The sequence below is a fragment of the Vanessa atalanta genome, chromosome 14, assembly GCF_905147765.1.
Source record: "Vanessa atalanta chromosome 14, ilVanAtal1.2, whole genome shotgun sequence".
In the NCBI taxonomy this organism is placed as follows: domain Eukaryota; kingdom Metazoa; phylum Arthropoda; class Insecta; order Lepidoptera; family Nymphalidae; genus Vanessa; species Vanessa atalanta.
The window spans coordinates 2,172,172-2,187,785 of NC_061884.1; the positions used below are offsets into that span (position 1 = coordinate 2,172,172).

General features: G+C 31.5%; 1 protein-coding gene across 1 annotated transcript; it reads right to left on the reverse strand.

Moving 5' to 3' along the window:
* Nucleotides 1-3,492: 3,492 nt before the first annotated feature.
* LOC125068653 lies at nt 3,493-7,590 on the reverse strand. Its single transcript, XM_047677915.1, has 4 exons — nt 7,343-7,590; nt 6,356-6,523; nt 5,543-5,705; nt 3,493-4,638 (listed from the first exon to the last, which is right to left on the reverse strand). Exons 1-4 carry the CDS (start codon nt 7,427-7,429, stop codon nt 4,508-4,510), a joined length of 549 nt encoding a protein of 182 aa, XP_047533871.1. The 5' UTR covers nt 7,430-7,590; the 3' UTR covers nt 3,493-4,507.
* Between the last annotated feature and the right edge of the window lie 8,024 nt (nt 7,591-15,614).

The window sequence follows — 15,614 nt, forward strand, 5'->3', positions numbered from 1 at the left end:
TTATTTTTTTTATACTTCTTATTAAAACCTCATAAAAGATTAAAATAGCGATCTATGTAAAAGCCAAAATGATCAATAAATTTAATCAAAATGATATGCAGTTTGTTACAAGAATATGTTAGTAGGAATATGGATGATATTTGAAGTGGCTACTTATGATTCGCTGTTAAGACTTTCTTTTTAGACGAAATTATTTTGTTATTTAATACCATGTGCTTAGTTACTTTATTTCAAGCAGAAAAGGGGGTTGTAATAGTGTATTGCCAACAGAACTATACATAAAGGAGAGCCGGTACAAATATTTCTAAGGCCTACCTACCATTTTGCAATGTTTATATTATACCAAACTTAAAATATATATAAACAAACGAATAAAATGAATATGTGAATACATTTACAGGAGAATAATATATTTACAATATTTATATATTTATAATATTTCTAGAAATTAGTACATTAATATTTTATCTAACGCTATTTAAAGTCTTAACCCACGCTTTGTGATTCACATGTTATTATTCCGGATCCGAAGACCGGAGTAGATAGCAATATTAAATGACAAAGGATTTAATTCTAAATCAAAACAATCCGATATTTAAATAAATATTTTTTGTTATATATATATATATCTTTACGGCTCTGCTCAGAAATACAATGTACGTAGCTGCGGCCCTATTGGTCTTGCCGGCGGCATTAGTTGGGAGTGAACTCAGCCGAGACAAAAAGAATCAACGTTGACAGAACTTTCTATTGGGTCCCATGTACGAGTAAATACTGGTTTCGCCTTGCTTTGTACTCACTATACAGAGCGAGAAGTTACTTGCTCGCTGGAAAAACGTGTTACCTGTTTCCTCTACGTGAAGTGGGGGAGGGGTGTGTATGTGAAACTCTCTGCAGCCCAGGAGGCCAAGTGCGCCCTAAGAAATTGGAATACCCACTAAAAACCAGCAGTACCCTCTCCCTCTCTTCGGCGGGCACCACGCTGCTTGCGCATGCTTTTGCTACCGTGACAGATGTAGCATAATGACAAGGAACAAGTGAATCGACTTAAAATTTGTAACTTTTTTGGAATAAAAGTATTTTCATGTAATAGGTCATTTGGAAGCAGTTATAATGTGTGCGGTTTTTTTTTAATTTTGAACATTCTTCCGGCTTTATAACAATAAATATAACTCTTACCCCACACTCATCACATATTTTAGCGTCAAGTTCGTATGAACCATTGAAGCACAAGAGAGATATATAGTACTTGCCAAGATAAATGGCAATGGTGAATTGGCAATTTTTTACAGTGCAAATGTCTATAGACGGCGTTGATACCGCACTTACCATCAGATAGTCAATGTGCGAGTCCCTCCTCATACTTTAAATAAGTAATTAACAATAATATAGTTATTACTTGACGAATTCTATTACAATAAACAAAAAAATATTAATTAGATATCATTTAACGATCAGATATCTAGATATCATTGGCATCAGAGGATGACCTTTATTCGTTAGTTATTACAATTCATTGACCTACACTTATTAAGAAATACATTCATCAAAGACATCATCATTTGATTTCGTACTTATTTTATAGTGCTTCAAGCCCTATGGATAGGTAAGCCCTATGGATAGCCCTTGGAAAGGAATTGAAACAGCTTCACGAATTCAGGAACAGTCCCTTCTACCAGTCTCAATCCGTTTAATGTCACCTTGATGATCTTTCAACCCATATTAACGTAACAGAAGGATATCTGATCCATAAGACTGAAGACAATTTAATTCTCCCGTATCTATCAAAATTTAAAACGTATATTTATCATTCATTGCAATTAAGAAATAAAAATGTACTATCACAAGCACACTTTGGTATTAAAGCAAATAGATCTACATTGGAAATGGTTTTAGAACTGACCAATTATATGTATATGTAAACATTTTGACTTGAAATAGAAAACAATAGCTTTTTGTGGACCTAGCAAAGGCATTTGACACAGTCTCTATCCAAATTTTCTTTAAGAAACTTGAACACATTCAGGGACATTCAGTTGAAACTTTTGGAGAACGATATGTCTGATAGAACACAATGTGCTCAAATTGGTTTTATAATTAGATATGTACTTAAAGTAAATTTCGGTGTGGTCCAAGGAACCCTTGTAGGTCCGTACATTCTTCCTAACGTATTTAAACTCTTTGCCAGATGGGAATTCCGAATAAAACATTACATTTGAAGGTGATACAGTCCTGATTTTCTGTGGAAGTTCCTGGTATGGAGATGGTATGTTATATTTAAAAAATCAAATAGGAATTTACATTGTAAGTAGTTATTCTGAATTCATTTTGACCCTCAACTATAAAATGACCGATAAACCTGTTAGTACGTTTTCTATTGTTTCACACTAGTGTTCTATTTTTATTGATACAACGTGTTCATGCCCTAAAATTTGGAATACTCAACCAAATATCTAGGCGTAATGATCGATAGAAATCTCTGCTTCCATACAATTTGATGATATTGACCTTTTAGCAAAACGCAAACTAACCATCATTTTCAAGGTCAAGAGACATTTTGCACCACAAGATATTCAAATCGATTTATTTCGCCCTCTGGTAAACTTAACTCTTGTACTCAATCTTGCATCATATATTGGAGTGTATGTAAAACACAATAATATCAAATTAAAAGAGCGCAAACAGCTATTCGAAAAGTAAGACTAAGTTCGGGTAAAAGAACAATAGGAAACTATTGTTCTTTTACCCGACTATAGGCCAGTCCTAATGCTTAGACTGTTCAATATTGTGATTAAACAATATTTGCTGTTGAAATATGAACCGATGCAGTAAACAGCGACGCAACGAGTCCGCACCGTACGGCTCTATTCAGAACCAGTCTTCGAGTAAGTCAAGGCACAAATCTTTATGATCAGTTATAATACCCACCGTATTGGATAAACATGGAAAAAAACCACACACAGACAAACCCTCTAATGATTTTTATCACATGACTCAAAATAAAATTATAACTCAACCACGAACAACTCCTTATACACAAGCAAACACGCACGCACACACAAACATATAAATTGTTTTTTTTTTTTTCTTTTGGGTTGGACTTTATTTCGCGTGTGTGAGTGTGTGTTAATTATTTTTTTCTTATTAACGTTCCTTTGTTGATTTTATTTATACATTATTACCTTAACCGAAACAAAATATTGTAAAATTATATTGTGTTAATTTATTCATAACCGTATATTAGTATCTTTCAAAACTGTAATATAAATCTACTGAAGTCATATTGAAGCTCTTGTTTTGCCGTGGAGTAGGGCCCTGGCCATAACAGATCACTGTTATGCAGGCATTTTGCTTAACTCAGACACTAACTCTTCAAACAATAACTTTTGATCTAATCATTTTTTAATTGTGTAAGATCTGTTTTGTAAAGGGAGATAAATATCATTGTTATTATATTTAAGAAATTGAATAAAGAAAATTTCAGATGTGTTTGCAAAATTATTTATCTACTGTAAAAACGGTTGTTACAAAATAAATTTACTATATAATATAACTATTTATTTTTTATTACAATATCAATGGTGTAATCTACGTTCAAATGATGACGCCCATCTAAAAGGATTAAAACGGAAATCCCAAAAGCACATGTAAATATGTTTCATTTTATAAATATAAACCAAGTTATCCTTATTTTTGAAGTAAACTCATAAAAGCACTTTTTAATCGTCGTGTTAAATTGTTTATTGAGTTGATACATTTTTTATTTTATTTTATTTTGATTTAACTGCTTTAAGGAATTTATCAATTATATCGCTATATTTAAAGTATTATTTTACATTTGGTATTCGGAAAATGGCTGGATAACTTATTTTAAAAATGACATGTTTTTTTTTTTAAATTCGTGATTATAAAAGAAAAAAAAAAACAAAATAATATAATGTCTTAAAAACATAATTCAATCATGAAATAATATATTTTAATTAATCAGTTAGACCACTGTTTATTTTTTTATTTGTCTATATATTACCTTAATTATTATACTTAACTAACGATTATACTTAAAATTATAAATACTACATTACGAGACTAGCTTGGTAAGTCTGCTGAGTTAAGTCTTAATCTTTACATCGTATAAAGAGGTTTTACCAAGTGACATATCTTCACACAAGATTTCTGCAAAACTATCATTTATATTTTCAACTTTATCTAATATATTTTTATTTGCATTCGACAGATACATCTTTGATTTAATAAACATGTTTTAAAAAACTGTGAATTGCATTTTACAATCGGTATTGTGCGAAATTGTTATTGTTAAAATGTTGTCGAATAAGAAGTTTGTCACTTGAATTGTCTTTAAAACCTAAAATTATCATTTGTAAAAGATCAGTTGACCAAGAATTAACTATGTCTGTGTGCGCCGTTCAGCATACTGCTACATAAATCTGTAGTGAATTGTGTTAAATGTCATTTTGTATAAAAATTAACATTAATAATTATATTATTATTAGGCAGCGTTCATATCCATCTTCACGTTGATGATTGCGTCTGCGCCGTGATTTACAAATTCGAAATTCGTACCTCTTTGCAGTTTCAACACTTCACTTCTTACAAGGATCACAATATACATTTGAATAACTGAAACAAATAAGATACCACATCAAAAGTTGGATTGAGCAAACGAGCATTTTCATCTAAATAAATCTTTATGAACTTTTTCTGGGATCCTGTTGTAATACATTATCCCACAAAAGAGTTATTATATTATAACCCTCCTTAATCGGGTAACTGTAGTTATAAGTTTATGTATAAACATAGCGTAGCGTTAACAGTATGTACGTCAGCATTTCTGCAAAAATCGGTATTTTTTTGCGTCCATACAAAGTTAATCGATAATGTTATATTTTGACGATGTTGATACATAAAATCAATTAATAATGAATCAAACGACAAATTGCAAGTCAGAGGACAATTTATATCTCAAAGTCTGACATACTATTTAAGATTAGGTTTCTATATTTATAATTTGAAACGATTTTGACGCAAATAGGATTGACCTCAGTCACGTACTAAGTTTCATGTACGGGTTTTTGTATGTATTCACATATTTTCTCTTGCGTTACTGCAATCTGTGGAGTGATTTCGTGAAAAAAAACAACGTGTGTAACAAAGCCGAAAGCCGGGGATATGCGTGCTATTTGTTTTGACAAATTTTGGTTCTAGAGCCGGCCGTCAGTTGGTACCAACTAATTTTTTTCTAGTGGAAATTATGTTAATGTCGCTTTTTAGTAAGTTAAGATATCAGATGTTACTTACTTACTATTATATGTGTTTTATATAAAACTTGATTTCCACCAGCGGCTTCTACTTGTGAATGATATGTTTTGTAAACTATGTCCTTTTTTATAATTCTGACAATGTTATTCAAAGCTATGTAACTGACAAAACAAACAGACAAACTCACTTTTACCTTAACAATGATAGTTAGGATAACTAACTTAAATGTTAGCTAAGATTTATGTATAAGTATATAACTTCTTACCGATGCAGGAGAAGCATATCGTCGCGAGTGTAAATCCAATGTAAAACGAGAGAAAATGACTCTCATACGTCCCGTATACAACGGAAAGTACGAAGCCTAGAACGTACAGCGCCAACATGTACAAACAGAACTTAGAAAACACGCCCATTATCTTGTAGTTTTTCTGAAACAAAACATAAAAATGTTAAACTTATTTAAAATGCATAAATTTTAATTTAATCCAAAGTAAAAATATTATATATAGGAGAGCAAACCCGTTGCCCGCAGCAAATAGGCCACAGTTCATAAAAGTATAACAAATACTTTTCTTGCAGTGCAAACGCAACGAAAACGTAAGGGCGACTAATAAGTGCACAACGCGTGGACTTTGGCCGTAACTATAAATCGCAATACTAGAGTTTATTTTCAACGTGACGTGGAATGGATTTGCCCGTACCACTTGCCTATTTTGGGCCACCTGATGGTATATGGTCATCATTGCCCATTGACAGAAGCACCGTAAGCATTTTTAACCAATCCTTACATCGCCAATGCCCAACAAACTAAAATGTTAAGCTCTACTACTGCATAAATACGTTCACGAGTGTACATTATATTAATCTTGGTATTCCTGTGACTAAACTAAATAATTAATAAATGTGTTAACAGTTGAGATAGACAATATTTAAAAATATTTATATTAACAATAGTGTAATATTACTGTTGTGTATGTAGTGTATATTTATATTTAATGCACAAACATTGTTAATCCTGTGAGCGCGCAAGCTTCTTCCTCTCTCTCTCTGTGTGTGTGTGTAATTAACTTATGCTTACCTTGTGTGCACTGACAGCAAATAATACGAGAAATATGACATCCGCTGCTACTGATCCTATGAACGTTAAGTAAACAATCGCGAAGACTACGTCGACTGTTCCCCAAAAGCGATGCCAATCGTTGATTAGATTAAACAGCATCAAAGTCACCAGGACTACACTCGCTATCTGTAAATAGAAAATACATGTGGTATCGAGATTGCCCAGTGGTAAGAATACCTGTAACTTAATCAAAGACTGCAGTTCAAACCCGAGCAACACTAATGAATTTTCATTTGCCAATTTGTGTTTATAATTTCGCCAAAGTTTCGTGTTCAGTGATGAAGGAAAATCTTGTAAGGTTACATTTGATGGGTGAACATTTAACACGTGTTTTTTCACCAAACCTTAAGGGAGCAGCGTGATGAAATTAATTTTTAAGTTTTTTCTCAAAGAGAGGCCTTAGCTCAGCCATTGGACATTTACAGGTACAGCTTACACTAAAAGTAAAGTAAAGTAATGACTTTACTTTACTTTTATTGGTACTTGTTACCAATTATACGTTCTGCTCAAATATCATCAACATATAGTTCGTGTATTAATTTGTTGAATTTTGAAAGTGAGTCTAAATTATATCCGACACATACCTCTAGATTTACTCATAATGTTTCCTATAGTTGAGCACTGGATTGATTTTATAAACAATAAATGAACATGATAAGAAAACTCAGCGATTAATGCTTAAGATTTACTTTTTCTAACGGCTTGAACACATAAATACGGTCATTTAAAAACATATATAGCATATATATATAATATATAATAAACATATATTACTTTAGAGGAAAAAAGGCTAAAGCGCCGAAATTGATATTTTTGGAAATGAGATCTAAAAATAAATTAGTAAAACTCATTTTCCAATGTAGACGATATGTTATATACCTTTTCTCCAATGTTTCTACAGTTACTATTACAAAAATATAATTTAAATTAAGAATGTATACTTACTAGCTTCCCATAGCCCCAAACGAGAAGTCCAAGCCTTAAGGGAAAACAAAAGCAACATCGTCCTAATTCCGGTATTTCACATTTCATTGTTATATTATTTTAGAAACTTTGTTTTTAAATCCACCACAATTTTTTAAAATGATTCAATGATCACTTCTGTTTCATTCGTTCGGAAACCAGTTTTAATAAACAGTGCGATTCGGAGACGAACGACATCATCCGACCAGTTGATAATGTTAACTGCGTTTTAAATAAACGTACAGTACAAGCGATCCGACCCGAGTTCGCGCGACTGAAATGATAATACTAAAATGATGTACATATTGAATTCGATAAAAATGTTTAAAAGAAATTATTTCTAGAAAGACGTTTCAGTAAGTCAAACAGCTATCACCCAGCTATCACCCAGCTAAGAACCGTTGTCCCAAGCCAATAGTCATTACAATATACTATAGTCGAAAGTAATTCTTGTGATTATATACTATGGTATATAAAACAATATGTTGTTGGAATAATTTTTATCATAGACTTTTCTGGAACGTCAAATAATATAATAACATACTAAATTACAATTAGTGTAAATTTGATTACGTTCCTTATCATAAAGTATAAGGTTGCAGGAACTTGAAATTCTCGCTCTTCCCATAATATTATATCCTTAAACTTATTCTAAAACTCGTTGCATCTCCTGGTATGAGTTTTATGTTTATCGGTTTATTAGCCTTTTCAGTAAGGAATTAGAAATAAACGTCTCATTTTTAGTATATATTCATATGTAAGGTAAGATGTAATGACTTCAATAACGTTACAATTTACGTTGCACTCAAATTTGACCTTGAAAACTCACTCTCAGCGCACACAATTACGTTAGACTTTAAAATATTTTCGCAAGATCCCTAAGCACGGAATGCAAGGAAATATATTTCCTATATATATTACGATTGGACATATATATAATATTATATATACAGATTCCCGTTCTTGTTATCTGTTTGTGAATGACAATGAAAAAATCCGTCAGGAAGTGAACATATAGTCACTGTAATAGCTATATGCGTCGAGTAATCATTTTTATTTTTATTATTATAACTTGTAATTTGCTCGCTTACAATTGATATGTACTTGAATTACATTTAATGAACAGTTTAATGTATAAGAGTAAAAAACGGTAGAGAAATTAATTTCCCACTGCTGGGCTAAGGTTTCCTCTCCTTTCGAAGACGGTTTGAGCTTAAATCACTTCGCTGCTACAATGCGGTGGTCAATATTAATTTTATTATTAAAGATTCTCAAAAATGTATAAATAGGAGCCGCTGCGGACGAACCAAATATTCGTGTCTTATTACAAATTATATTTTTGACTCACCGTTGAAACACTTGGACCTTAGATTAGTAGTGCAAAAAGCTTCATTAAAAGTGTAACACCTCGCCTTATTGCCTCGACTGGTGACTGAGGGCTGGTGCGTTTTTGGCCCAGAGGATCGGAAATCGGGGAGAAGTTTCTAGCATTCTTGTGACCATTCCACGCGGTCACGATATATATAGTAACTATTTATAATTCATATTTTTATATATTTAAGGACTTAATATTAATAATTCAAATGCTTTGCTCGTTGATGTAGAGCTAACAGAAACAATATGTCAAATATTGGTAATATTTATTTAGGTTTTTTTCAATAGATTCTACTAAAAAGGGATTAAACATTTGTAATTTTTTTTTTTTAAACTGAATAATATTTCCCTCGCAATCTTTATAAAATTCTCGTGAAAACGGTTAATCTGACATAAACGGTCTTAAAAGAAACAATAGAATATTTTCATATCTTAGACAGTTTTAAATAATTGTTTATTTACATTCATTACTATTATCATTTCTTTAATTGACGGGTTAATTACGCTTCGAGTTCAAATACTAGACCTCTAAATTAACAATTAGTAAGATTGAAAATTATATCTCTCGCCTAAGTACACTCAAACAATGGCGTTAATTAGAAAAGTGTTTATCAATATCCGCTGTTGTCGCGACGACATTATTGTTTATAAATACAAACATTCAGATACACTGTATTCTTGAAGCATGCATATATAGCTTGCTCAAGAATACTAATATTTTTAATATTAATATATTTATAAATGAAGAAATACTAAAATAACTAATAGCTCAAGACACTTGAGGTCGCGATGTTCCAGTGCTTAGAAGACGTAAATGTTAGATATACTGAATAGATCTATAGGAAAAAGTATTGCAGACATGCAATCGTATAATATCTTAATATAAATAACATATCTAACAACATAACTAACATAACATAATAAAATAACATATAACAAAACGGGAACACAAGAAAGACGAATAGAAAAGTCTGTGAAATCACTATTAATAGTAACAATAATAAATAAAGTCTAAAATAAATATATTTATTATTACTACAGAGATATCACGATATACCGGTTATAAAACCGGCGTACCGATTCGCGGAAACATTCGGTTATTTTGATATTTGGAAATACCTAAAACGGTATCGTATTCCAAAGAGATCCAGAATGAGTCATTCCCATATGTAAAATCCACCTCCATTATTAACCGGTTCGCGACTTTTGACGTTTACGTTTTCTATATGGCGTTACAGTTATTTTAATATGGCCCGCGTAATCCACGTTATCTCTTTGCTGTGTTTGGGGAAAAAATATCACAGGTCTGGACGGCACAGTCAACGACGGACAACGTCCCCGACAGAAGGTCCTTTGGTATTGTCTTAATAAATAAAATGGAGATGTAATTTAAAAAAAAAAACCTTGTGATAATTAGCTTAGTCTTATCAATGGAAACTTGGGCATAACGGTTACCACGAATAAAAACTTTTTGTCGCAACCAATATAAGCTTACTTTACATAAATCTAAGCCTTAAAGTAACAGCCTGACAATAACCCACAACTGGGCAAAAACCTGCTCTCCTTTTAAAGATTTGACACAAGCAGGTTTCATCTCGATGTTCTCGCAGGTTTCCACGAGATGAATTATTAGAAACACTGGTGAGCCCAAGGATCATATTATTTTTAAAAGTTTTACTCTTAAGCCTATAAAGTAAAATTTTACATAGAGGACCGAATAGGTTTTACTGAATTTGAAAACTATGTTCGTATGTATTGTCTATGAAGACAATTCAATAATTAATTGTGTAAACGTGATTTATTGACACTTTAACCGAGTATAATACGAAATACTGTTATATAAACTAAAACATTCTGTTGTTAAACGTAAAGCTCATGATTTTATGGCAGTAGCATGTAGTCTTAAGTCAAAGTTTTCATTAATAGAATATATCTTTTGTTATTTGAAAAAAAAAAACAATGGTCTCATAAAAGGTCTTTGGACCGTCATGTTACAGAATCGAATTAGATGTAAATTTGAAAGTAGATTCTACCGAGAAGTATGTAATACGAGAAGTTTCACATTAATTAATAAATACATATTAAATTTATGCCTACAAATAATAATAGCAATATGGTAGAATTTTTAAATTACAATTTGAACGCACAAGGCGCTTAACAATTTACTACATTATTTGGAACCTGGGTTTTGGGTTAATTTTCTTCAAAGTAAATTAATATATCAAGTTTTAAGCTGCCCGCAATTATATGATTAGATTTACGTGTTCTAGCCATAAGTCCTCCTTAGCTTATATAGAAGTAGTAAATATATTTTACTGTAATGTTCAAAAAAGGTTTCCGTTATTATATAGAAGGGTAAATAAGGAAATAAATAGAGTCAAAGACTTAATCAAACCGGAAAACAATATCTGTCTGGGTAACTACCACCCAATCAGATATTCTACCTGCAAAACAATAATACTTAGTATTGTTGAGTTCCGGTTTAAAGGGTCAGTGAGCCAGTGTAACTACAGACTACCAAGTTTGGTGGTGCATTAGCGATGTGAGAAATCGTTAATATTCGTTAAAGTACCAATGTCTATGAGCAGTTTTGATCACTTACCATCAGTCGGTCGGTACGGTCAGTCAGTACGGTTAGTCCGCCTAACCTATAGTATAAAAAAAAATAATAAAAAAAAATCACTTTGACATTGCCATTGCCATTGCCATCCAGGGCCGGATCTACCATATGGCTTTTTGGGCTTCAGCCAAGGGCCCCGTGGGGGCCCCAGATAATTATGTCAATGTTAAAAATAGATGATAATGCGAAAGAATCCATAACTTTATTAAATTAAACAGATCGTATGGTTGGCAGCCTTGCGAGTCCTGCAATTAATCAAACCGTTTCAATTAATTTAATTCAAGTCTTCGTTCAGATATGTCTTAGGTAGGTTACCCCTAGTTAGCCCGCGTTAGCCCAGGGCCCCTAAACTTACGGTCCGGCCCTGAGTTATTCCGTTACTTCTTAATTGCAACAGTTAGTTTTTGATATTTGTAACATCCACTTTAATTTTCATTTATTCTAATTAGAAATCGAATTATGGAAATTTGTAATTCTATTCAAAGTTTAATACAAACATAAAAAATATAATTAATAATGCGTGAAGATCTTAAAAAGATAATTTAAATTATTGAGGTACAAAAAATGAAATTGTAATAAATTGAATTTAACTTAAACTCCATTATTTTTTTATAAAATAAAAACACGCGACGCTTGTTTTAGATCCTTCTTACTGGGTCACTTGTTGTCCGTCTTAATGCGTAGGTATTTTGCGTATTCGACCGTTATTTAACAGCTACACAACAATGCCATGTATTGTTCGAAATTAAAGTCAGAATGAGCTAGTGTTATTACAAGCATAAAAGTCATAGCACCTTAAATTCTTACTAAGTTAACGGTGCGTTCAATGTGACTATTATGTCATGTGACTAGTTGATCTTACAAAGTATTTAAGCATATGGAACTCGACCCTATTGGAAAAAATGCCTTCATTGAAACGAAATAATAACGGCTGGATAAAAATAAATTTTAATGTTTAATTTAATTGCGAACGATTTACTAACTGTATAGGTACCACCTGGGTAGGTACCAGTTACTAATCACATATTCTACCGCCAAACAACAATACCTAGTATTGTGTTCCGGTTTTAAGGATGAATAAGTTAGAGTTTAGTGCCCAGGGCCCCCATCCTGAAAGGGCCCAGAAGAACCAACAATTTCTTTCACACTTTTGTTCTCACGTTGACTGCTATGTATATTTTCGAAAGTCATATATATTTGTAAGAAATAACTAACATATTTATCAAAAAAGGCTTTAAAATAGCTATAATATTGTACAACCAATCAGATTCCTATGAATAAACGAAAATTACCGCACCGTATATTTGAAACTATACTTAAGGCCTGGCCAAAAGCAAATTGTGGCCAAAGCATGTACAAATACATGGTAGTAAATATCTACCAGAAGGTCCCCAATTTCATGGGTGCCCAAGGGCCCCAGCATAGCTTGAGACGGCTCTGGTTAGAGTAACTAAAAGCACTAGGGACATAAAATTTTAGTTTCCAAGGTCGGCAGGGCATTGGCGATGTAAGTAACAACCAATATTAATTAAAGCGCCAACGTCTTTGAACGATGGTGACCACTTACTATCGGGTAGCCCATTTGCAATTTTGCTAAGCATAGTGCTCATAGTGCTCATTGTGCCTCATAGTGCCTCATAGTGCCATGTTATATTTGAAATTGACTTCAGTAATCATAAAATTTAAAGTCATCAAAATGCGTATCAACGTAAGTTGCTATTCAACATTTAACGAGTGGGATACGAAATAAGTTCATACAATAAAGTATTGAATTTCTCTACCGCAATATATAATGAAGTTTATAATGCAGTGCTTAAGTATTGTGATCGTATTTAACCTAAGATCTCATGTTTGGAAGTGATTAATAATATGAGGTATGACATACGTTTTACAATACAAATAATAGTTCTTGAAACACGAGCGGAAGTCACCACTAGTCATCAGATTTAATTTGTCGATCTTCCTTGATGTAAATTCAAAAGAATATGACCTTCAGGGCGATTTTGGCCACGAGTGTCATGCTTGAGCGATTGCGCAGGATACATTATAGTGACTTAGAGTGTACGCAGCTACAAGTGCATTTGGTGAGGTTAGAGGTTAGACTATAAGTAAAAGCCAAACTGAGATTTTGCTAAATTTAAATAATACTATATGCATTATGAATTTATAGATGACTGCATAGCTTGGGAATGAAACAATCGCCTCCAGGCTTTTTACTATATTAAAAATTGTAAATAAACTATGGGAAAAAATCATTCATTTTCTTTCTTAAATTATTCCCAGGCCCTTATGTTTTGTTTTTCGAATAGATAGAAAATATAAGTTAATTTAATGAATTTTAACTTAAATGATTTTTTTCAAGATAAAATATAAATTTAAAAATGTCCATACAATTAAACTGAAATAGGACCACTTTGGTAATGCTGAACCCAAATTAAAAATATACCGTTAATATCCATTATCAATTAAGTTTAGTCCAAACATAATATATAAATAAAAATATACATTTAGAATAATTGAAAAACCTCCTTATGAATTTTCTTTAGTCGGTTAAAAATTAAACATGATAATTTCAAGGTTTGCTTTGACTATTAATTACTACATCTTTTCTAAAAAAAATTACGTAACTTTTGTTGGAATATAAAAATACAATTACATTGAAAAGATCACGTAGTAACTGTTGTTTTTTTTCATCCATTTCCATAAATATTTTCCTAATAAAGAATGAAATTAATTATACTTATAACGTGACTTAATATTTTGTATTCTATTGCAAGCAAAGGTAGAGTAATTTTATTAATAATAATACAATATAGTATGATTACAAATGATTTTTATATTACATGATATAATCTGCCATACTTTGTACAGCAACAAGCAGACAATATTATAGTTTTATTAACCAACTTAAAAATGTTAACAATTTTGATGAAAATAAGAAATACTCCTATGGTAGTACTTAAAAAAAGGTGCTATATTATGTTGGACGTATGCACTTTTTTTATATACCAACTTGCATGCTTTTGTGTTGTTCAAAACAACTAATCGATGGTTATGTTGAATGTATAATGAATAAACTTTTTACATTGAGATCCTTAGGTGTTCCCAAATAGTTTCGTAATTCGATAACATAGGTTGTCAGAAAATCAGGAAAAGCCATGCAATATTTAAACTCATAAATGTATGAATTTCGTTTTGTTTTGTGTAATTTCGATTATTTAAATTGTATTGTACTCAAAGATATTAAAACAAGATCATGATCGTAATTATATTATTTTTTATATCAAGAATTTTCAGTACTTTCTTAGTTATATATATATATAGGACTATATACATACTATGCTTACTCTCTAAACTTTAGCTGAACATATTCGACGCGACTTATTAATCTTACAGCTTATATTTCTCTAATAAATACTTCGCAACTTTTAATTTTGAGAATGACATATGAAAATGATTCGTTTTAGGAAATGAATTATAAAATTAATATAGATTTATTTAAAAGAGATTGTTATAAAGTACACAATTGTTAAGCTAATGTTATGCTATAGTAAGGAAACAAAGCATCTAAACAGTAAACATGGCGGTCTTCTCACGGTTGGCTTGTTGCAAACCGCCTCTTATATCAAGATACACTCTTATTAGAGTTCATATTTATGAGAGTACTCTTAGTGTGTCACCGTACACACCGGTGTGACAAACGTTAATTAATTACCTATCTGAATATCCTTTATGCTATTTAGTTTTTTAAGCAATCATTTGTTATCTTATTTCATTTTGTTTGTTCTTCTTATACATTGTTCTAAAAAACAGGTCAACAACAACTCTGTACAAATACCAACTGCTGAGTGTGTGTGGGTCAAAATCTCTTCTGTTAAAAATTAGGTTTTAAACTTATTTCCTACGCTGATTAAGTACGAGTTCAAATATAAATGTATAATTTTTTTAACTATTTAGTATGACAAAGTAAAACGCTCAATTTTTCTTTTAACTCAATTAAAAGGAAAATTGAGCGTTCTACTCAAACAATTGTCATTGAATTGCAGAAAATAATCGGTATATGTCTCAATAATTATATTTATTATAGTTTTTACAAAAATATACACATTTAGCGAAACTTATAAGGGAAAAAAGAAATCCAATTTTATACAAAATAATTAAAGTTGAGGACACATATCCGCGCGCTTATTAATCTGTGAAAATATTAGGTAGTGGTTACTAAAACGGTTGTAGCAGCTCTGTATTATTACTATTATTTTA